Source organism: Oncorhynchus clarkii, chromosome 30 (assembly GCF_045791955.1).
Source record: "Oncorhynchus clarkii lewisi isolate Uvic-CL-2024 chromosome 30, UVic_Ocla_1.0, whole genome shotgun sequence".
Classification (NCBI taxonomy): domain Eukaryota; kingdom Metazoa; phylum Chordata; class Actinopteri; order Salmoniformes; family Salmonidae; genus Oncorhynchus; species Oncorhynchus clarkii.
In genome coordinates, this window is record NC_092176.1 from 25,173,688 (window position 1) to 25,199,323 (window position 25,636).

The 25,636-nt window shown below is 43.3% G+C and overlaps 1 protein-coding gene across 5 annotated transcripts in view; it reads left to right on the top strand.

The window, feature by feature from the left end:
- Window positions 1-7,465: 7,465 nt before the first annotated feature.
- The window catches only part of LOC139389743 (autism susceptibility gene 2 protein-like), a 452,500-nt gene continuing 434,329 nt past the window's right edge, over window positions 7,466-25,636 (top strand). For 4 of the 5 annotated variants that reach the window (XM_071136669.1, XM_071136666.1, XM_071136667.1 and 1 more), the window contains exon 1: window positions 7,497-8,852. In XM_071136669.1, the coding sequence (XP_070992770.1) occupies window positions 8,559-8,852 (294 nt within the window). In that variant the 5' untranslated portion in view covers window positions 7,497-8,558. Of the gene's footprint in view, window positions 8,853-25,636 lie in introns of all 5 variants that reach the window. The other variant, XM_071136670.1, reaches the window with a different exon arrangement.

Below are 25,636 nucleotides of genomic sequence, written 5' to 3' on the forward strand. Positions count from 1 at the left end.
CACATAATCCTGGCTTGGGTTTCACTGCAGAGTGGATATCATTCTTTCTGTTCAGTGGAAAATGTCATTGGCATGTCAGCAGGTTTCCATCGGGTGGCAATAGATTTTTCACAGTGTGCCTACACCCAGCCACCACCTCCAAAATCTAAAACAACATGAAAATGGTTTGGGGTGAGGGAAAGTTAAACAGGCATTAAAAATGGAAATATAGCCCAACACATTCATTCAATCCCTGTCTGAAAACCAAGAGGTGTTTTGAAGGGCTATCCAATGTATATTCATAGCTGAATAAGCAGATATGAATATTTTTACTGCATGTAGTGGTTTGTAAATTACAGCAACAACATCAAACTGCACCCTATTACACTGTTGCCTTAATAAAGGTACATCAATTTAACCCAACATGAAAGAAAAACACACAGCATAGTCACGATTGTAAATCTGTTACAATTGTAATGATGATGTAGCCATAGATATTACATTTCTGCCTTACATACTTCATCAGGAATTCAGTGAATAACTTATGAAATCATCTATGACTGATTTTGGTGAAGTCATTACTAGATATGATCACGTGAATTGAGAGTTCTAAAGAAGCGACTATTTCTATCTTGAAAGAGATGTTTGGATGTCTCTCTTTACGTAATTTAACAGAAATATCTCTGTATAATCTATTACAGTAAACCCTCACATTTTGTCTCAGTTTATGAAATCCCTCACAGATGCTATCCATTCAAAAGACATGCGAAAGGTTGATATTTATCCGTGTGCATTCTGATGAGTGTAAATGGAGCCGAGTGGCAGGTGATGACATACAACGTGACCTATATCACAGGCTGTCAATATCACATTTCTATGCTCTGTCCCAAATGGCACGCTGTTCCCTATATCGTGCACTGCTTTTAGGGTTCTGTTTATAAGTAGTGCACTATATAGGGGATAGGGTGCCATTTGTGAAGCAGCCTTTATCATACTTAAACAGCTTAGATCGACCAAGACAAACGACCACACATACAGTACACTACTGTATCTACACAGCGTGAGGCCCTCAGTCAGTCTGTGCATTGCTAACCAGAGAAAGCCACATTGCACATTGTCTCCCTGTGTGGATCAACCGTTTTTCCTATAAAGGTGAGAAATATGTTTAGTACAGCATGTGCCGTCGTTCATCTATAAGCATGAAAAGCCTCTTGACATGCAAATGGAGACGAGAGGGCTAGGAGTGCATTTTATCTCCATGCTTGTGTTTGCTAATCAAGTGCTTGTGAAAGCCTGCAGGGGGACCATTATAAGGAGGAGGAGAGTATGATGTGGCTGCTCAAAGCCCTCTGTTTGAACACAGACTCATTTTACAGGCTTTTAACTTTCAATTGGCTGCTGCTACTGTTTATTTGAATCCGTTGATTCATTTCCCTACATTCCTATAAGCCAGTGTGGTAGAAAAGGTTGCAACTCAAACCTAACTGTGAGTTCAAACTCAAATGTAGTTTTGTGTCAACACAGCTCCAGGGGTAGGAGAACCGATAAAGGATTAGTAATGTTTTAGAAGATAAATCCTTGAGAATTGCTCTGGGGATGAGGGTAATGTACGTCTCAGGTTCACCTAGATTTGTTATCATTAGATAGAGCAGAAAAGCAGCCGAAGACTTTACAACAACTAGGTTAAATGTTTCTCGGTTTTACTCACAAATAGGCGCTAAAGTGGAAAGGTGGATGTGGTAAAATGAAAGATCTTGATCTCATATGTATGAGCAAACGTTTCACAGATTTAGAATGTCTGTGTAGACAAGGAGGCACTGGTCCCCTCATGGGCTGAAATCGAACATACAGAGCTCTCTCTGGTGCCAGTTGCAAGTCTGACACCGACGCTTCAAGTGTTTACCCTCTTTATTGACTTTTTACTTGTCATAATACTCTGCAGTACTGTACGTGTGGAAACCACACACATAAACAGAGAGAAACACACTTCAATTTCACACACACACAGACACACACTGCACTCATAACAAAACAACACAGAAAGACAAACCCTTGGGAGGGTGAAATACCATGTGACAGTTTGTGATAGCGTGTCAGTCTGCTGAGTGTCATAGTGTAAATATCACCCCTGCTAATGTTCCCTTCACTTCACGTTGTTTGAGGTGGAGGAATCTGCCACTTGTGAACAATTACAAGGTATATCACCACCACATTACTCATGCGCTACAGTGCCGACATGTCAAAGTAAGAGGAAGGAAAACAGTACACACAGTGAGCGCTGTGGTCCCCCATGCAGCCAGACTCGCTCTGTTTGGGGACTTGGGTGAAGGCTACAGTTTATGGGGTTTCTAATCTCAGGTGTTAATTGCAGAGTGACTGGTGGGTATACTGTTCATCTCAGCCACTCAGACTGACACAGTGAGGAAGGAAAAGGAAATAGCATGTTATGAAAAGAGCAGTTAAGCAGTTAAATAAGATCAGTCATATAATGCAGGGGTAATCTCATGACTTTTCATTTGCTGATATCAAATAAAGATTAACTTTAGATCCAATAACATATTCACCCCTAGTGGTTGATTTATAGTAGGTACAGTGCCTTGCGAAAGTATTCGGCCCCCTTGAACTTTGCGACCTTTTGCCACATTTCAGGCTTCAAACATAAAGATATAAAACTGTATTTTTTTGTGAAGAATCAACAACAAGTGGGACACAATCATGAAGTGGAACGACATTTATTGGATATTTCAAACTTTTTTAACAAATCAAAAACTGAAAAATTGGGCGTGCAAAATTATTCAGCCCCTTTACTTTCAGTGCAGCAAACTCTCTCCAAAAGTTCAGTGAGGATCTCTGAATGATCCAATGTTGACCTAAATGACTAATGATGATAAATACAATCCACCTGTGTGTAATCAAGTCTCCGTATAAATGCACCTGCACTGTGATAGTCTCAGGGGTCCGTTAAAAGCGCATAGAGCATCATGAAGAACAAGGAACACACCAGGCAGGTCCGAGATACTGTTGTGAAGAAGTTTAAAGCCGGATTTGGATACAAAACGATTTCCCAAGCTTTAAACATCCCAAGGAGCACTGTGCAAGCGATACTATTGAAATGGAAGGAGTATCAGACCACTGCAAATCTACCAAGACCTGGCCGTCCCTCTAAACTTTCAGCTCATACAAGGAGAAGACTGATCAGAGATGCAGCCAAGAGGCCCATGATCACTCTGGATGAACTGCAGAGATCTACAGCTGAGGTGGGAGACTCTGTCCATAGGACAACAATCAGTCGTATATTGCACAAATCTGGCCTTTATGGAAGAGTGGCAAGAAAGCCATTTCTTAAAGATATCCATAAAAAGTGTTGTTTAAAGTTTGCCACAAGCCACCTGGGAGACACGCCAAACATGTGGAAGAAGGTGCTCTGGTAAGATGAAACCAAAATTGAACTTTTTGGCAACAATGCAAAACGTTATGTTTGGCGTAAAAGCAACACAGCTCATCACCCTGAACACACCATCCCCACTGTCAAACATGGTGGTGGCAGCATCATGGTTTGGGCCTGCTTTTCATCAGCAGGGACAGGGAAGATGGTTGAAATTGATGGGAAGATGGATGGAGCCAAATACAGGACCATTCTGGATGAAAACCTGATGGAGTCTGCAAAAGACCTGAGACCGGCACGGAGATTTGTCTTCCAACAAGACAATGATCCAAAACATAAAGCAAAATCTACAATGGAATGGTTCAAAAATAAACATATCCAGGTGTTAGAATGGCCAAGTCAAAGTCCAGACCTGAATCCAATCGAGAATCTGTGGAAAGAACTGAAAACTGCTGTTCACAAATGCTCTCCATCCAACCTCACTGAGCTCGAGCTGTTTTGCAAGGAGGAATGGGAAAAAAATTCAGTCTCTCGATGTGCAAAACTGATAGAGACATACCCCAAGCGACTTACAGCTGTAATCGCAGCAAAAGGTGGCGCTACAAAGTATTAACTTAAGGGGGCTGAATAATTTTGCACGCCCAATCTTTCCGTTTTTGATTTGTTAAAAAAGTTTGAAATATCCAATAAATGTCGTCCCACTTCATGATTGTGTCCCACTTGTTGTTGATTCTTCACAAAAAATTACAGTTTTATATCTTTATGTTTGAAGCCTGAAATGTGGCAAAAGGTCGCAAAGTTCAAGGGGGCCGAATACTTTCGCAAGGCACTGTATATGACATAGATATAATATACTGTTGGGATGTCTGTAGAGCTGTAGTGCTGTAATGCGCAGGAGGTTGGTAGCACCGTAGTTGGGGAGGTTGGGCTCGTGGTAATGGCTGTAGTGGAATAGGTGGAATAGTATCAGATACATTCCATTTGCTCTATTGTGCATTGAATACTCTTCCCGGTGTGTGTTGTCCTTTAATGCAGTCAATGACCAAAAGCACCCTCTTTGGCCTCATGGCTGGTATGTTATTAATATTTTACATCATTTCCTAATTAGTAAAGTTTTTTCTTTTTTTTACGATGAAAATCTGGTGTTTCTACGTCAAACCGTTTTGTTATATTTCAGTGACTTATAAATGTAATACATTTCAACTCTATATCTGACATGGTACAGGTGTCTCCTTTTTCTAAGCCCATAACAATGTGTGTGAGGTGTATACTTCTGTTTCAAAGTAGATTTGTTTAAGTCTACCAAGAATCACTCTGTGTGACCCTGATTTAGCCCACTGCAGTGAAATGTTAACAGGATCACTCATGTGCACAAATGAGGTCGTCAGTTTATCCCCCACTGAAGTAAATCTATATGGTGTGCTGGAGAAATATTGATCGCTTTAGGTATCTTCTATGAGAAGCTGTGCTGACATCTCTTGATGTGATTTGGAGAGGGAGAGTGTTGTTACTAATAGTGTAGTAGGCTGACCAGACAGTCAAGATCAATAAAATCTATTACACAACTTCCCCAAAATGTTGAGCAATGCATTGGACAAATATCTAAAATGGAGGATTTTTGGACTGAAGTCTACACTCTATCTAGAAAAATGTGCTATCGAGAACCAAAAAAAGGTTATTCGGTTGTCCCCGTAGGAGAACCCTTTGAATAACCCTTTTTGGGTTCCATGTAGAACCCTTTGCACAGAGGAACCTTTTTTCTAAGAGTGTACTTCCAGCAGTAGGAAAAACAAAAGAAAGAAAGAGCAGAAAACTGTCTGTTTATATTTCTTACCAGCTGTACTTCTTTATTATGACATTTATCGTGACATTTATCCACATCAATCTCTTAACTCTATTTATTTCACTAAAATAGCAGGTCAGATGACTGATTTCACCCTGAATGATGTCTATAATAAAAAATAAACAGGCTTTTCATGGGCTGCCAATAAATTCTGCTCCTTTCTTTCTTTTCATACACACCTCTCCCAGGTCAATCTTTCTGTTTGATTAAACTTTGTTCCTCCATGATATGAAATATCCAAAGGCTCTTAGATTTATAACCAGTTCATTCAATTATTGACTGCTGCTTTCACGATCAGCCTTGGAGAGTAAGGATAATCTATTATTTATTTTATCCAACTTGATTGTCCTTGGATAGGCATGAAACCTTTACAGCAACAAACAGATGATGTCTTTGAAGCAAGCAGGGGCAGCAGTAGCAGTATTCGTGTAATATTACAGTATTATAGTGTTATTGTAGCATTTTTATTAGAAGATACAAAAGAGTACCACACTAATACAATGTAACAATAGACAGTATAAAAGAACAGAACAGTGTTTAATCAAAAGAAACAGACATGAATGTGCTCAAATTATGCTGGATGAGCACGTGTGATGTGGTCGCCTACAGTCACAGAGAAAGACAACATGGAGAGAGAGAATTGAATAAGAGAGAGTTTCTAGCGACTGGGAGAATGGAAGCTCTGGTTGTGTATAGCTAAGAGGTTCATATTTAATCATGGAATAATGGCCCTACCCCTCTCCAGACAGGGGGTTTCTCTAACTCCTCTAGGTTACAGCCCCTAGGTACTTTCAAGACTGAATTACTCTATGATATGTCATACAGTCAACTAAAACCCCCATAGTTATTAGGCTTGTGTTTTTCTTCCGCAGTCATTCCTCAGAGGCAACTAGGCCACAGATTGGGATGTCTAATTTATGCCACCAGACACTCAATCTTCAAATCGAGCATATATAGTACAGCTGGTTTAAATTACTATGGGGATTTTCAATGGATTAAATAAACAAACAAATTCGATAAACATGTTGCCTCTGTAATCACCACAGACAATTCTGAGTTTTCCAAGCATTTTACCCCCAATTGAGTGTAACTCAATCCTGACTCCTGATGTGCTTGTTGTGTGGAAATGTACATTATGCCTCCTATCAAGAGAGCGTAAACAAATGAAAAACATGTCTACCATCTAACATTATAAAATCTTGACAGCACTCTTATGTGCTTATACAGTAGAATGGTAAATCATTTCAAAGAGAGTTATGTATTCATTTGAATGAGAGCGATGTGAGGCTCAGTCAGTCTGTATAGGTTACCAGGAAATACAGTGGCATTAGGAAGACAGAGGAAATCTCTCCCCTCTAATCCAGAGGCTCTGCTCCTCTCCTCCATACCTGTCCCTTCTCTAATCTCTTTACTGAATTATTTCATACAAAGCCGTTCAACAGAGAGAGAATATCACTCCACAACGCCAGAGGTTGCACTAGCATGAGTTTAATAATGCACTAAGTCTTCAGAGACTTTATTGCCCTATTAAATTATTGGGGTTCTCTTTGGTTTAACATTTACTACAATTTCCTACTGAATTGGTGATAATTACTACATACTGTATATACCCATTTCCTGCACTAATTGTGATATTTCTTTCAGTTTTCGATAGTCCTGCACCAGTACTACTGTTAGCCTTATTCAAGCACTAAACAGGCCTACACATCAATAATACTGTGGGCCTGTAATAACTTTGCACCATTGATGGGCTTGAGGTTGAGCCTTATGCTATGTGCTTTTATATAGTAGGCTGTCTATTCTCTTACAATTTGACTGTGTGCACTAAATGGTGGCGGCTGGTAGTAAACCAGGCCTGAAATGCAAAAACCATACTCTTGTTTCCCAGGCAAATATCTCATGAGGTGAAGTGCAGAAAAGATAAGCTTCAGTGAAGTAGACTATCTGCAACTGAGCGCTTGGTAACGGAGATGTAGACTACAGAACATTTAGACATGTCATGATTCATCAGTAGTGGAGAATGGACACCACTGGAGAGTGCCACACAATTCCATTTGGCAAGTATCCAAATAGATCAAATAGGCTAGAATGATGAAAGAGATTAATAAGGCCAATCTTCTGACCCCACACAATCGCAAGTCAAATCACGAATCATAGTTGGAAAGGTTTTCTAGCCTAAAGTGTTGGGCTGCATTTCTATTCGCTGACAGTAGGACGTCAGAGTGGGGCGACTACATGGACCGTAGGCTGCGACAGACATACTGTAGGACTACGTGTAGCCAGCCGCATTACACAAAAGTAATGCGAATATTGTAGCCTATGCCTCATGACAAAGTTACTGTGCGTGATTTAGAAGTATAAACTAGCTCACTTCCTTCTGGTAATTTGCAGAGGTGGCGGAAGTGCGTCAGTTATCTCGGCTCTCTGAGGCTTTTACTGCACACTAATTTCAGATGTAGGGAAAAGAGGGGAGAGGAGATTTTAATCACTCTGCCGCTTTAAGGATACTTATCAAAGCTTTGCATTATGTGAAAACGAAAAATACGACGAGACACGAGTAACTGAGCAACCAAGGACGGAATTCAAGAGTGGATTTATAACTTACGCGGGCCTGGAATAGCCGATGCCTTTGGCTTATGGGATTTGATCATATGCAGTGGATGGTCGTATGCTGAAGTAGCTAAACGGAGGATAATTTAGAAAATATTGCGCATAAGTAGCGAAAGACTTGGAAATCCCTGCCCTCGTAGCTTTTATCGCGCAAAGGTTTACCCTACGGCGGAACTTGTCAGAGGAATATGGTTAACCGTTGAAACTCGCCAATACAGAGAGGATTATCCACTTATGTATTATCTCATACATAATTGTTAAGCACCTAATACGCATTTTGACGGATGTTATCCATAGTCCTTTTTTGACAGCGGATCATGGATTGGGTGGTGGAAAACAACGGGCAGCGACATTATTTCTCTGCGCTGTCTGTGGTATGCAGCTATTAACATTGTGTTTTTCCAATGCAACAAAGTTGCAAAGCAAGTGGAATGCATACATTTGAAGTATTTCGCCGTTTTACACCTGCTTATGTAAAGAACGCGTCGACCTTATAGTATCGGATCGCTTCAAATACGTGAGGATTTGCGTTCCTTCTTCCTCGCCTGCATGGAATATTTTAACATTTGTTTATTGTATTCGGGTGGAATATTCAAGGTCATTCCGTGAATCTTATTATATATATGTATTATTTATACATGCGTATCTCCTCGTAATAGCATAATAGTATCTTATTTCGCACAGGGAATCCGCTTTACGTTAGGCGCTCTAGAGTGATTTTGTCATTGCAACATTTTTAAAATGGATGGAAAATTGAAGCAGAGCCGGAGATCCCGTTCCAAACGTGAGAGGGTACGGAGACGGGAGGCAGTGGGCAGGGATGCCCGCAGTCCAAACCCTTCATCTGGTTCAGATAGGGAGCAAAGTCCTGGGAGGGATCTCGCCTCCCAGAATGGTAAAAAGGTTCCACACTCGACACCTTCTTCCAGAGCCTCACGTCCCCCTCGTCGAAAGAGACGAGAATCCAGTTCTCAAGAAGAGGATATCATTGATGGATTTGCCATTGCCAGTTTCGTCAGCCTGGACTGTCTGGAGGTAAAGGGATTGGCTTATAATTACACATGTCAAACACGTCAGAATTTGCATAAGAGCATAAGTTTTCAGCTTGACTAATGAGGTGACATGCTCTGACATAATGGTTTGTTTGACTGCATATAAACATGTGCTGTTTTCTCTGCGTGTTGAGGAGGGGAATGAATTGTAGATCTTTGGCTTGTCCTTGTAGTTATGCATTGTGTTGTTCTATGCAACATGGGTCTGCATCCCCTTTAGATTTCTTACTCTTTACTACACAATTTCCATATTTGTTTGCCTCTATAACCATATGCCCATATGGAGTGTGCATATTCATTGGATGGTCCAACATGTGCAATGTGTCTTTGATTATGTGTTTGTATTTGCTTTGAAGGAGACTAAACCTCAGGTGAAGTTGAAGTCTACAAATGAGATTGTGAATTTGATACAAGTAACCACTGTCCTTAGATCTCATTGTGATCTATTCTAATAACATGAAACATAGATTTAGCCAGTGGTAACTTGTGGAATAGACACCGGCTGGAATGCGGTTTTAACCAATCAGCATTCAGGATTAGACCCACCCGTTGTATAATTGAATAACGTGAAACATCTTTCCAAGTACAGTTGAAGTCTTCTAAGTTGACATTTGTATTGGTAATACCTGTGTACCTACTTACATGGTATAATAATTCCTTAGCCTGTTAGTGGCTGACTCTGGCTGCAAAGGTCAGGAACTAAACCCATAGACACCTGCTACTACTCTACTCAATTGAGTGTAAGCAACACAGTCAGTTGTAATTGCTGCTTGTTCCCCACAGAGACAATACCACCAGCATGGTACAATATACTGCATTACATAGCTTGACCTATTGGCTTATTACTAGATTTGAGTGCATACATAAGTATGAAATATTGTCCATGATATGTTCTTTTTAGATGTGGACATACATGTCCAAAGGAGTGTTGGAGCTTGTCACTGGGAGCTTGTCATTGATTTGTCACCTCCCCTCTGTTAACAAGGTTAACCTGTCAGGGTCCTCAGTAATTACATTGCTCTTCCGTTAACTTAGGCCTTCCATGCCACTTACTAGAGTTTTGTGTGAACGAAGATAGTGTCTAAGAGGAGGGGCAGAGGGTGAAGTGCATGGAACTGTGTAGGAGAGGGTGATGGAGAGAGGCCTGGTGTGTGTGTGTGTGCGTGCGTGTGTGTGCGTGCGTGTGTGTGCGTGTGTGTGTGTGTGTGTGTGTGTGTGTGTGTGTGCGTGTGTGTGTGTGTGTGTGTGTGTGTGTGTGTGTGTGCGCGTGCGCACGTGTGCACGTGTGTGCATTATATGCTCTGATGCGAAAGGTGTGTGTACGCGTGCCTCCGGTGCTCGCTGCTTATGGCAGTCTGACAGGTGCTGACTATGAAAGGCCTCTGGGAAGTCTGAGCGAAGTGCTTCTCAGATAGGATCGGATCCCACCAGGAGAGCAGTGCATAGGCTGTCTGTAGGGTCGCTTCCTTCAGTGACATCTACAAGTGAATGAATGCTGTACTCAGCCAGACAGTTAATCAGGGTGGGCCATCATTGTAAATCATAATTTGTTCTTAACTGACTTGCCTAGTTAAATAAAGGTTGAATATATATTTATATGTATTATTTATATATTTAATCGGGCATGATAAAGCTTTCATAAATCAATTCAATTAAAATGTTTGGAAACGGAGTAAAACGGTTCTCTAAACAGTAGTTGTCAGATTTGCATGAAAATGGGCTGATGGTAGTTAGTTATACTTTGTATAGAGCTAAGTGTGGGTTGGACACACATCTGGAAAGCCTATGTGATAGGGCCAAGCAGGAATGTTAAATGCTCATTTCCTATCAATTATCCAACGGACACGGCACCATTAGCCATTCAATAACACACGGACCTATTGCATCATTCTCTAATAAACACAGTACAGTTGAAAGAGTGTTCTTAACCTCGTATAATTCACTGATGGTCAATACAGGACTTCCTGTTCATGACAGGCTAGTCAGTGAGACTGATTAGATTGGGCACTTTCACAGTATATTGAGATCAACCTCACATTTTCTCTGGGTTCATTGAACCTCTGTAGCTTGCTGCTCAACAGTACTGTACACAATGTTTATGTGAACGTGAGTGTTTTGCTTTCACGTTAAACATGTTTCAGTAGTGGGTAATATTGCAGCCTTGGATTGAAAGAATAAAGCTGCCTGCTGCCCTTGGAGCTTATGTTGTGTGTAATGTATGTTGCAACCTGCTCTGCTCCCACAGCCTAGTTCGTTATGGTACAAACCAATCCACGACATTGGCCACGTTTGATTATCATTTGTTTATTTGTTTTGAGTCCACATTTCACCCGGAAAGCCACTTACCCGTGTAAATGAACCGTACGCACAAGACATGCCTACTTTGTCAAACAGGGCTATGCTATAGTGACTGGACATGTCAGTGAGGAGATGAGGCATGTAGAATAAAAAGCCCTCTCTCAAATGCCTATTAAGACAATTATACAATACTGTTAATTAAAGCCCCTCAAAAGTCCCCCGTGAGTAATGTACTAACAGAAACAATAAGAAAATATTGCAATTATCCACCTTCCATAATAGAAATGAGATGTGATATTACCCTCCTCTCTTTGTGTGACGTTGATACTAGAGTGGCAAATCCCTGTCTCTAATCCACACAGAGTTCATCCTTATGTTTATCTGTTTAGGCTTGACTTTTTCCTCTCTAACCGTCAGCAGTCATCTGTAATGGGTGGGCTCTTGACCTGTTTATTGTCACATTAACACAGATTGTGTGTTAACATGTGTTATTACACTGTCTTACATTATATCCCTTAAAATAGTATATTATTCTCTCTTGTCATAAACAATCAGCCAGTAGCCTACTGCTTCCTCTTACGCTTCGAACACACCGACGGCGTCATTGCATTTTGGTACACCAGAAGTACATTCATTTCCAAGGAAACGCTGAGTTTGCTGTGCAGCATTGTGTTGCAGAGGCAGTTGCAGTGCTTTCGGTGTGGTGCAGATGTTGGATTTATTGAACGTATGTGTTAAACTATGTGTAGACGGCTTGACAGAAATGGTAGCAGAAGGTGAATGTTAAACTTTTGTTGCCAACATATCCAGATGATGCTGCATACTACCTTGCCCATTGACACTGTCGGTGTGTTCGAAGCGTTATAGTAGGTGTAAATGAAGCTGAATCTGTAACAATTCAGCAGTGTGTTGGATGAACAAAACGTACAAGCGACGTGCATAATAACAGCCATTAAATGTGCCTTATTGCCTAAGTATACCATTTGGTCTCTGGATCCAGAGGCCTGTTAAACTGTTTTGTATGGTCATCATGTTGCAATACCGCTCAGTGTTTTTGTTACTCTCATAGTGATGGCTGTAGTGCATCATACTGTATGCTGCCAGCCGGTGACAAACAACAACTCCCCTTTTAATTAACAGGCAGGCCCCCGGAGGCGTCAGTGCTCAGAGCCTGACACGTCCCATGAAGAAATGCTTCTTAAGGCCCATGGGACCCATCTCTCCCGTGGCGGAGAGAGAGTAAGAGAGATAAACATTTTGGCTGTGCTGTGCTGGGCTGTGTGTGTGTGTGTGTGTGTGTGTACTGTCATGCTCGATAGTGGGGAGATAGCATTCTTTTGGCTGTGCTGCTGAGGCTGTGTGCCCAATATATTGACATATGATCTAAATATCCTCCCTAGGAAGAGCTTTTTCTCTCCAGAGGATGTGTGGGGCGGAGGTTACATACAGGCAGGCGTCAGTGCTTTATGGTCCCCCTGCGGATCAGTCTTCATTGTCCGTTATGAGAAGTAATGAATAGCTTGGTTTCTGTGACTGTCACTGTAGTAGATGTGGTGTGTGCTGCTGTTTTTTGTTTCCCTCTTCATTTGGTCGTTGTTTCCCTATGAGAGGTATTGAACAGTCTGGCTAATGTCAATGTCAGTGTTCTAGATGTGTTGTGCTGCTGGGCTGTATCTTCCTCCTTTCTCTCTCGGTCTGCTTTGTGTGGCGAGTGGCAGGATGCAATTATCAAGTGATTAAGATGTTGTCTTGAAGCCTGGTGAGAAGGATTAGACTTCTGACTGGTTAAAGTTGCCTGTTCATCCCCTGGCTGCTTTGCCTTCTGTTTATGGTATTTCTTGAGTCTGACCAGGCTCTGCTTTGCTCTCTGCTCTTTCACTCATAATCAATGAAACAGCATTGAATAAAAAAAGGTAGTTATTGAAATAATACGTGTCTCCCTGTTTGCCACCCCTGCAATTTAGGATCACATATTGTGGCATTTGGCTGCAGAAAATGTTAAATGACTGGCTGGCAATGAGGCCTGAGAAAGATTTACAATACACATAATGAAACATAAGTAGAAAGAACACTAAGTGCCTCATTAAGTGTGTTTTCCTTTTGGCCTCGTCCACTCATTGACTGAGAGAGCAGTAGAACAGGCAGTGAATGGCTTGCTTGTTCATACTTGTACAGTTACATCAACATCTCTCAAGTGAATCCCTTTAAAAATGTGCTTGTATGCAAAAATTATGCATTTTCCAGGGACTTGTGCCCATCAAGTTCAACTGGTCTATTGGTTAGCTTTGCTGAATAGGGCCTTAATGAAATCCCCCTCAAATCATCTACCTGAGCTCACAACACAAGACTTAGTCTAATGCTCACTTTCAGAATGTAGTAGTAAATACAGTTTGACATTTTATTTACCATTGGCACATTCAGTCCAGTGAAGTAGAGAGGACCCCAATAATAGTCAATGTTTTGCTAATGCATACTGTCACCATGCTACCTAGACCGTCTTGCAGGTCAACCAAACATCCACTACTTCTTACAACATATTAGTATCGACATGATCTAGTGATCACCAACATCATACCTGATTATGTACGCCTATATGAGTGAGCAGAGAACGATAAAGGAGTGTTTATTTCGCTAGCATCAACGCCCACTTAGTTTTTGTCTTGCCATGACATCATGAACAGTGAACCTGTTATTTTGATTGGGTGAAAATCAAAGCAGATCGGCCTCCAGTCTTTCTCATGATTTCAGCTTTTGAGCATTTATTCTGAGAGATGCCGTGACTGGCTATAGCTCCATAGAGGGTCTCAGAGCATGTTTTCTTTATAAATGACTAGCTGTGAAAGCAATTAGTGTAACAGTTGTCAACATGCTCCTTGCTACAAATGTGAGATAGGAACATTAGCTCTGAGGGGAATAGTGTTTCTGGTTGGAGTGATACTAACAATAATCACTGCAGAGCTCTATTCCCAGCCTGAAATAAGATATTGAGACGGCTGCTACTTGCCAGTGCTGCTGGCTCGCTTGGTCTCCCTCCATGGATCAGCCTCTTTCCGCCTCCCTTGGTTTCCCTCCGTGGATCAGCCTCTTTCTGCATCCCTTGGTCTCCCTCCATGGATCACCCTATTTCTGCCTCCCTTGGTCACCCTCCGTGGATCAGCCTATTTCTGCCTCCCTTGGTCACCCTCTGTGGATCAGCCTCTTTCTGCCTCCCTTGGTCTCCCTCCATGGATCAGCCTATTTCTGCCTCCCTTGGTCACCCTCTGTGGATCAGCCCCTGTCTGCATACCTTGGTCTCCCTCTGGGATCAGCCTCTTTCAGCCTCCCCCCTTGGTGTCCCTCCATGGATCCGCCTCTTTCTGCCTCCCTTGGTCACCCTTCGTGGATCAGCCTCTTTTTGCCTCCCTTGGTCTCCCTCCGTTGATCAGCCTCTTTCTCTCTTCCTTGGTCTCCCTCCGTGGATCAGCCTCTTTCTGCCTCCCTTGGTCTACTTCCATGGATCAGCCTCTTTCTGCCTCCCTTGGTCTCCCTCTGTGGATCAGCCTCTTTCTGCCTCCCTTGGTCTCCCTCCGTGGATCAGCCTCTTTCTGCCTCCCTTGGTCTCCCTCCGTGGATCAGCCTCTTTCTGCCTCCCTTGGTCTCCCTCCGTGGATCAGCCTTTTTCTGCCTCCCTTGGTCTCCCTCCGTGGATCAGCCTCTTTCTGCCTCTCTTGGTCTCCCTCCGTGGATCAGCCTTTTTCTGCAATTCAGAAGTCAATGACGGGCCTCAGCTGCCGATCATATCTCGGAAGGTTTCTTCAGCGGAGACAGACAGAGCTGTCTGTCTGTCTGTCTGTTAAATGTGAGCTTTCATGTGAGAAGAAATCCAAATAAGGACTTGGACTGTTGTTGTTTGAGTTTTGGCAGCAGACTAATAAGCAGTAGCTGGCCAAGATCATAGAGTTTAGATAAGAGTTGGTTACGCAACGCTAGGGGATCGCTCTCTCATTTACATTTCTACTTTTACCGCTCATTCATTGTCAGCTGCAGTATTTTCTCATGTGGAAGCAAAGCGCTTGTTCCACTCCTTGAGTAATGGGTATATACACTGAGTATACAAAACATGTCCATGACATAGACTAACCAGGTAAATCCAGGTGAAAGCTATGATCCTGTATTAATGTCTCTTGTTAAATCCACTTCAATCAGTTTAGAGGAAGGGGAGGAGACAGGTTAAAGAAGGATTTAAGGAGGAGCAACTCAATATTAGGAAGGTGGTCCTAATGTTTGGTATTCTCTGTGTATATACAGTTGAAGTCAGAAGTTTACATACACCATAGCCAAATATATTGAAACTCAGTTTTTCACAATTCCTGACATTTAATCCTAATAACAATTAGGTCAGTTAGGATCACCACTTTATTTCAAGAATGTGAAATGTCAGAATAATAGTAGAGAGAATGATTTATTTCAGCTTGTATTTATTTCATCACATTCCCAGTGGGTCAGAGGTTTACATACACTCATTTAGTATTTGGTAGCATTGCCTTTAAATTGTTGAACTTGGTGCAAATGTTTCGGGAAGCCTTCCACAAGCTTCCCACAATAAGTTGGGGGAATTTTGACCCATTCCTCCTGACAGAGCTGGTGTAACTGAGTCAGGTTTGTAAGCCTCCTTGCTCGCACACGCTTTTTCAGTTCTGCCCACACATGTTCTATAGGATTGAGGTCAGGGCTTTGTGATGGCCACTCCAATACCTTGACTGTGTTGTCCTTAAGCCATTTTGCCACAACTTTGTAAGTATGCTTGGGTTCATTGTCCATTTGGACCCATTTGTGACCAAGCTTTCACTTCCTGACTGATGCCATCTATTTTGTGACGTGCACCAATCTCTCCTGCAGCAAAGCACCCCCACAACATGATGCTGCCACCCCCGTGCTTCACGGTTTGGATGGTGTTCTTCGGCTTGCACGCCTCCCCCATTTTCCTGCAAACATAACGATGGTCATTATGGCCAAACAGTTCTATTTTTGTTTCATCAGACTAGAGGACATTTCTCCAAAAAGTACGATCTTTGTCCCCATGTGCAGTTGCAAACCGTAGTCTGGCTTTTTTATTGCGGTTTTGGAGCAGTGGCTTCTTCCCTGCTGAGCGGCCTTTCAGGTTATGTCGATATAGGACTCGTTTTACTGTGGATATAGATACTTTTGTACATATTTCCTCCAGCATCTTCACAGGGTCCTTTGCTGTTGTTCTGGGATTGATTTGCACTTTTCGCACCAAAGGACGTTCATCTCTAGGAGACAGAACGCATCTCCTTCCTGAGCGGTATGACGGCTGCGTGGTCCCATGGTGTTTATACTTGCGTACTATTGTTTGTACAGATGAACGTGGTACCTTCAGGCATTTGGAAATTGCTTCCAAGTATGAACCAGACTTGTGGAGGTCTACAATTTTTTTCTGAGGTCTTGGCTGATTTCTTTTGATTTTCCCATGATGTCAAGCAAAGATGCACTGAGTTTGAAGGTAGGCCTTGAAATACATCCACAGGTACACCTCCAATTGACTCAAATGATGTCAATTAGCCTATCAGAAGCTTCTAAAGCCATGACATCATTTTCTGTAATTTTCCAAGCTGTTTAAAGGCATAGTCAACTTAGTGTATGTAAACTTCTGACCCACTGGAATTGTGATACAGTGAATCATATGTGAAATAATCTGTCTGTAAACAATTGTTGGACAAATTACTTGTGTCATTCACAAAGTAGATGTCCTAACCGAGTTGCCAAAACTATCGTTTGTTAACAAGAAATATGTGGAGTGGTTGAAGAACGAGTTTTAATGACTCCAACCTAAGTGTATGTAAACTTCCAACTTCATCTGTAGATATACTATGCATCTAAATCAAGCAGTTCCTGAATTCAATGATAAACTGACTGCGTCTGTAGAAACACTACGGAAGTGTCCTTGATATATTCAATCTTAAACAATATTTTGTGTGAAGATAAATACATATGTGAGATATGTAGGTAGTACATTATGGACTTCTGCAACCAGTTTGTCAGGAACAGTGAGATAGAGATCTAACACATGACTCATTTTGGCAGAAATACCTTGTTATTGGGTATCTCTCCCTCTCACTCTCAACGTCTGCATTATGGGGGTTATGTACACATCTGTGTTCCCTCCTTTCAGACAGACCACTGTTACATTTTATAAAACGAGGACACACACACACAGAAAGCCAACAGGAGCACTTTCTTTACACAAGGTGTGAAATGGGACCACAATTACACACAAACTCTGGCACACACACAAACACAGTGCAATGAAAATCTTCAAGTCAATATGGATGAAAAGGCATGCTGGTGAGAGAGAGGGAGATTACAAATAATATCACAGAACTCTCTCCCACAAACCCTGTTTGCATTTGGTATTGCCTTGATCTTCTTACCCAACTGTTCTCTGTGTGTTGGTGAAAATATCACTGCTGTAGAATAAAACAGACAGTGCTGAGGAACAGTTAACACTAGAAAAGCCTGGCCTCAAGGGACTGCCCTTTGCGCCAATGACCGTAATAAATACATTCTGAGTATGGTATTGCAAAATAATTATTTGGTTGTTTTTATGAAGGTCTTAGGCAACATTATAATACAAAATAAAAAGTATTTAAAAGAACACAATAGCGTCATTAGTTTATGTAACAGTAGGCTGGCTATATGTAGCATACAAATGAAAAGTCACTGAATGTCACGGGATTCTTCTGTTGAAGGAGAGGCGGACCAAAACGCAGCGTGGTTATTTAGATACATCTTTAATAAAGATGAAAATAGAACAATATATAAAAACAAGAAACGTGAAAAACAGCCCTATCTGGTGTAACAAACACAAAGACAGGAAAAATCACCCACAAAACCCAACACAAAACAGGCTACCTAAATATGGCTCCCAATCAGAGACAATGACTAACACCTGCCTCTGATTGAGAACCATATCAGGCCCAAACACAGAAACAGACAAACAAGATATCCAACATAGAATGCCCACTCAGATCACACCCTGACCCATCAAAACATAGAACATACAAAGCAAACTATGGTCAGGGTGTGACACTGAAACACCACAATTCAAGTGTTAAAATCCATTAAATAAACACCATCACAAAGATCATTCATTATTCATTTGTTAAGGGCATATCTTGAGAAACATTATGAATTTAAGATGATTTCATTTCAATAGAACAAAATGGCACAGTATTACTGTGCTTTGAGTGTTGCATATGAGGGGCAGCAGGGAAACAGTGACATGTCTTCATTTCTTATAGCACAAATTCTGTTTGTGATATTACTATTTAACAACGACAGTGAGTTATATAGACTTATTTAGGAAAAGTCAAGTCCGAGGGGGACATGACTTTAAAAATGCCAGAGTAATAAAGTACGTTTGTTTTGAGTCAACATGACGCTCTCGGCTCTCCTAGTGTTAAAGGCTGTTCTATCGCCTCTTACCAGAACATCGACCATGATTTATGTTCATGGCCCAACGGTTCTTAATGTTGAATTGCCACCGTTCGCCAACACCCAGCTGGTGACCCCTAACACACAGGGCCACCCGCAGCTTTTAACAGTTCACCAGCACAACGTGTTTGGTTCTTTACAAAAATACATATTGCCTACTGCCCTCATGTTCTGTCTATCCTGTCTGTCTGTCCATCTGTGTCTGTTTGTCTGTCGAGGAGTTACGTATTACTAAGCTCCATGAGAGGATGAGAAAGAAAGAGAGAGAGAGAACAGAGAGAGAACAGAGAGAGAGAACCGAGATTGAGCAAAAAGAGAGAGAACAGAGAGAGAGTAAACAGAGGGAGAACAGAGAGAGAGAACAGAGAGAGAGAACAGAGGGAGAACAGAGAGGGAGAACAGAGAGGGAGAACAGAGAGGGAGAACAGAGAGGGAGAACAGAGGGGGAGAACAGAGGGGGAGAACAGAGGGGGAGAACAGAGAGGGACAACAGAGAGGGACAACAGAGAGGGACAACAGAGAGGGACAACAGAGAGGGACAACAGAGAGGGACAACAGAGAGGGACAACAGAGAGGGACAACAGAGAGGGACAACAGAGAGGGACAACAGAGAGGGACAACAGAGAGGGACAACAGAGAGGGACAACAGAGAGGGAGAACAGAGAGGGAGAACAGAGAGGGAGAACAGAGAGGGAGAACAGAGAGGGAGAACAGAGAGAAATAACAGAGAGAGAGAACAGAGAGAGAGAGAACAACAGAGAGGAAGAACAGAGAGAGAGAACAGAGAGGTAGAACAGAGAGGTAGAACAGAGAGGTAGAACAGAGAGAGAGAACAGAGAGAGAGAACAGAGCGAGAGTGAACAGAGAGGGAGAAAGCTAGCCTGAATTCCTACTGTAACTGTAGTGGCAGCCTGTATTCATCCAAACTCCTGGTTAGTTACCTCCTGCCTGACAGGCAGCAGAGAGAGAGAACCCTCCAGCCTTGCAGGCAGCAGAGAGAGCGAACCCTCCAGCCTTGCAGGCAGCAGAGAGAGAAAACCCCTCAGCCTTGCAGGCAGCAGAGAGAGAGAACCCTCCAGCCTTGCAGGCAGCAGAGAGAGGGAACCATCCAGCCTTACAGGCAGCAGAGAGAGAGAACCATCCAGCCTCACAGGCAGCAGAGAGAGAGAACCCTCCAGCCTCGCAGGCAGCAGAGAGAGAGAACCATCCAGCCTTACAGGCAGCAGAGAGAGGGAACCATCCAGCCTGGCAGGCAGCAGAGAGAGAGAACCATCCAGCCTTACAGGCAGCAGAGAGAGAAAACCATCCAGCCTTACAGGCAGCAGAGAGAGAGAACCATCCAGCCTTACAGGCAGCAGAGAGAGAGAACCATCCAGCCTTACAGGCAGCAGAGAGAGGGAACCATCCAGCCTTACAGGCAGCAGAGAGAGAGAACCATCCAGCCTTACAGGCAGCAGAGAGAGAAAACCCCTCAGCCTTGCAGGCAGCAGAGAGAGAGAACCCTCCAGCCTTGCAGGCAGCAGAGAGAGGGAACCATCCAGCCTTACAGGCAGCAGAGAGAGAGAACCATCCAGCCTCACAGGCAGCAGAGAGAGAGAACCCTCCAGCCTCACAGGCAGCAGAGAGAGAGAACCATCCAGCCTTACAGGCAGCAGAGAGAGGGAACCATCCAGCCTGGCAGGCAGCAGAGAGAGAGAACCATCCAGCCTTACAGGCAGCAGAGAGAGAAAACCATCCAGCCTTACAGGCAGCAGAGAGAGAGAACCATCCAGCCTTACAGGCAGCAGAGAGAGGGAACCATCCAGCCTGGCAGGCAGCAGAGAGAGAGAACCATCCAGCCTTGCAGGCAGCAGAAAGAGAGAACCATCCAGCCTTACAGGCAGCAGAGAGAGAACCTTCCAGCCTGGCAGGCAGCAGAAAGAGAGAACCATCCAGCCTTACAGGCAGCAGAGAGAGAACCTTCCAGCCTGGCAGGAAGCAGAGAGAGAGAACCCTCCAGCCTGGCAGGAAGAAGAGAGAGAGAACCCTGCAGCCTGGCAGGCAGCAGAGTGAGAGAACCCTCCAGCCTGGCAGGCAGCAGAGAGAGAGAACCATCCAGCCTGGCAGGCAGCAGAGAGAGAGAGAACCCTCCAGCCTGGTAGGCAGCAGAGAGAGAGAACCCTGCAGCCTGGCAGGAAGAAGAGAGCGAGAACCCTGCAGCCTGGCAGGAGGCAGAGTGAGAGAACCCTCCAGCCTGGCAGGCAGCAGAGAGAGAACCATCCAGCCTGGCAGGCAGCAGAGAGAGAGAGAACCCTCCAGCCTGGTAGGCAGCAGAGAGAGAGAACCCTCCAGCCTGGCAGGCAGCAGAGAGAGAGAACCCTCCAGCCTGGCAGGCAGCAGAGAGAAAGAGAACCATCCAGCCTGTCAGGCAGCAGAGAGAGAGAACCCTCCAGCCTGGCAGGCAGCAGAGAGAGAGAACCATCCAGCCTGGCAGGCAGCAGAGAGAGAACAACCCTGTGTACATCCTCACACAGCACAGTACATAAACCCCCCTATTTTCATGATCAGCTCCAGGTGTTGATGAAACAGTTCCCGTGCTGGATAATCATATTCCCCCTCCCGCCTGCCAAGAAAGACGCTGAGAGAGAGGGAGGGAGGGAAGGAGAGAGAAAGGGAGTCCCGATCTGCATCTGCCTGAATGACTAGACTCCCTCTCTCCCTGGTGTTTCAATTTGCACAATAATATGAGGGGAGGAAAGGGGGCAGGAAACAGGGAGGCTGCAGACACTGACAGGCAAAGCTGGGGAGGGAGGTGTGTGTGTGTGTGTGTGTGTGTGGTAGGGTAGGGTGTTTCAGTAGAGTGACGCCACAATGGTACACCAAGGTGCCATTTGGAGCAGGGGCAGTTTGTGTGTGTGGGATGACAGCCTGACAGTGAGTGACAGAACTGTGGCCGCCATCGTGTGTACTCAGAGCCAGATCCTCCAGAGGACTGCAGCACAGTCGTCACAGCAGCACAGCCATCACAGCAGCACAGCTGTCACAAGCGACGAGTGACACTAAACTGAGAAACAGGCAGGCGGGTGACGGACGAACGGGGCAACCCAGCCCTGCTCTGCTGTGACTTCCATGTTGGGAATGCAGTCGCCTGAACTGATGATTGTCAACTAATGTAGCTGGGTTGCTTAATTGAAAGACATTTATCAGTACAGGTAATTTACTTTACAAACATACAGACATCTGAGATAGAGTTGAAGTTGGAAGTTGACATACACCTTAGCCAAATACATTTAAACTCAGTTTTTCACAATTCCTAACATTTAATCCATGTAAAAAAAAATCCCTGTTTTAGGTCAGTTAGGATCACCACTTTATTTTAAGAATGTGAAATGTCATTATAATTAGTAGAGAGAATTATTTATTTCAGCTTTTATTTATTACATCACATTCCCAGTGGGTCAGAGGATTACATACACTCAATTAGTATTTGGTAGCATTGCCTTGAAATTGTTTTACTTTGGTCAAACATTTCGGGTAGACCTTCCACAAGCTTCCCACAATATGTTGGGTGAATTTTGGCCCATTCCTCCTGACAGAGCTGATGTAACTGAGTCAGGTTTGTAGGCCTCCTTGCTCGCACACGCTTTTTCAGTTCTGCCCACACATTTTCTATGGGATTGAGGTCAGGGCTTTGTGATGGCCACTCCAATACCTTGACTTTGTTGTCCTTAAGCCATTTTGCCACGACTTTGTAAGTATGCTTGGGGTCATTGTCCATTTGGAAGACCTATTTGCGACCAAGCTTTCACTTCCTGACTGATGTCTTGAGATGTTGCTTCAATATATCCACATAATTTTCCTCCTCATGATGCAATCTATTTTGTGAAGTGCACCAGTCCCTCCTGCAGCAAAGCACCCCCACAATATGATGCTGCCAACCCCGTGCTTCACAGTTGGGATGGTGTTCTTCGGCTTGCAAGCCTCCCCTTTTTCCTCCAAATATAACAATGGTCATTATGGCCAAAGAGTTTTATTTTTGTTTCATCAGACCAGAGGACATTTCTCCAAAAAGTACGATCTTTGTCCCCATGTGCAGTTGAAAACCGTAGTCTGGCTTTTTTATTGCGGTTTTGGAGCAGTGGCTTCTTCCCTGCTGAGCGGCCTTTCAGGTTATGTCGATATAGGACTTGTTTTACTGTGGATATAGATACTTTTGTACATATTTCCTCCAGCATCTTCACAGGGTCCTTTGCTGTGGAGGTCTACAATTTTTTTCTGAGGTCTTGGCTGATTTCTTTGGATTGTCTCATTATGTCAAGCAAAGAGGCACTGAGTTTGAAGGTAGGACTTCAAATATATCCACAGGTACACCTCCAATTGACTCAACTGATTTCAATTAGCCTATTAGAAGCTTCTAAAGCCATGACATCATTTTCTGGAATTTTCCGAGCTGTTTAAAGGCACAGTCAACTTAGTGTATGTAAACTTCTGACCCACTGGAATGTAAACAATTGTTGGAAAAATTACTTGTGTCATTCACAAAGCAGATATCCTAACTGACTTGCCAAAACTATAGTTTGTTAACAAGACATTTGTGGAGTGGTTGAAAAACGAGTTTTAATGACTCCAACCTAAGTGTATGTAAACTTCCGACTTCAACTGTATGTTCTCTTGGTAGAGTGATTTGTTTACATTGCTGTTAGCTACATTTGTACAGATAGCTACATTTGTAGTCGATGTTGTTAGTCATTCCGTAGTACTGCTATCTCCTGTCCTACAGACATAGGCCTACCCTACACAGTGAATCTGCTATCTCCTGTCCTACAGACATAGGTCTACCCTACACAGTGAATCTGCTGTGTTCTATCCTACAGACATAGGTCTATCCTACACAGTGAATCTGCTGTGTTCTATCCTACAGACATAGGTCTACCCTACACAGTGAATCTGCTGTGTTCTATCCTACAGACATAGGTCTACCCTACACAGTGAATCTGCTGTGTTCTATCCTACAGACATAGGTCTACCCTACACAGTGAATCTGCTGTGTTCTATCCTACAGACATAGGTCTACCCTACACAGTGAATCTGCTGTGTTTTATCCTACAGACATAGGTCTACCCTACACAGTGAATCTGCTGTGTTCTATCCTACAGACATAGGTCTACCCTACACAGTGAATCTGCTGTGTTTTATCCTACAGACATAGGTCTACCCTACACAGTGAATCTGCTGTGTTCTATCCTACAGACATAGGTCTACCCTACACAGTGAATCTGCTGTGTTCTATCCTACAGACATAGGTCTACCCTACACAGTGAATCTGCTGTGTTCTATCCTACAGACATAGGTCTACCCTACACAGTGAATCTGCTGTGTTCTATCCTACAGACATAGGTCTACCCTACACAGTGAATCTGCTGTGTTCTATCCTACAGACATAGGTCTACCCTACACAGTGAATCTGCTGTGTTCTATCCTACAGACATAGGTCTACCCTACACAGTGAATCTGCTGTGTTCTATCCTACAGACATAGGTCTACCCTACACAGTGAATCTGCTGTGTTCTATCCTACAGACATAGGTCTACCCTACACAGTGAATCTGCTGTGTTCTATCCTACAGACATAGGTCTACCCTACACAGTGAATCTGCTGTGTTCTATCCTACAGACATAGGTCTACCCTACACAGTGAATCTGCTGTGTTCTATCCTACAGACATAGGTCTACCCTACACAGTGAATCTGCTGTGTTCTATCCTACAGACATAGGTCTACCCTACACAGTGAATCTGCTGTGTTCTATCCTACAGACATAGGTCTACCCTACACAGTGAATCTGCTGTGTTTTATCCTACAGACATAGGTCTACCCTACACAGTGAATCTGCTGTGTTTTATCCTACAGACATAGGTCTACCCTACACAGTGAATCTGCTGTGTTCTATCCTACAGACATAGGTCTACCCTACACAGTGAATCTGCTGTGTTCTATCCTACAGACATAGGTCTACCCTACACAGTGAATCTGCTGTGTTCTATCCTACAGACATAGGTCTACCCTACACAGTGAATCTGCTGTGTTCTATCCTACAGACATAGGTCTACCCTACACAGTGAATCTGCTGTGTTCTATCCTACAGACATAGGTCTACCCTACACAGTGAATCTGCTGTGTTCTATCCTACAGACATAGGTCTACCCTACACAGTGAATCTGCTGTGTTCTATCCTACAGACATAGGTCTACCCTACACAGTGAATCTGCTGTGTTCTATCCTACAGACATAGGTCTACCCTACACAGTGAATCTGCTGTGTTCTATCCTACAGACATAGGTCTACCCTACACAGTGAATCTGCTGTGTTCTATCCTACAGACATAGGTCTACCCTACACAGTGAATCTGCTGTGTTCTATCCTACAGACATAGGTCTACCCTACACAGTGAATCTGCTGTGTTCTATCCTACAGACATAGGTCTACCCTACACAGTGAATCTGCTGTGTTCTATCCTACAGACATAGGTCTACCCTACACAGTGAATCTGCTGTGTTCTATCCTACAGACATAGGTCTACCCTACACAGTGAATCTGCTGTGTTCTATCCTACAGACATAGGTCTACCCTACACAGTGAATCTGCTGTGTTCTATCCTACAGACATAGGTCTACCCTACACAGTGAATCTGCTGTGTTCTATCCTACAGACATAGGTCTACCCTACACAGTGAATCTGCTGTGTTCTATCCTACAGACATAGGTCTACCCTACACAGTGAATCTGCTGTGTTCTATCCTACAGACATAGGTCTACCCTACACAGTGAATCTGCTGTGTTCTATCCTACAGACATAGGTCTACCCTACACAGTGAATCTGCTGTGTTCTATCCTACAGACATAGGTCTACCCTACACAGTGAATCTGCTGTGTTCTATCCTACAGACATAGGTCTACCCTACACAGTGAATCTGCTGTGTTCTATCCTACAGACATAGG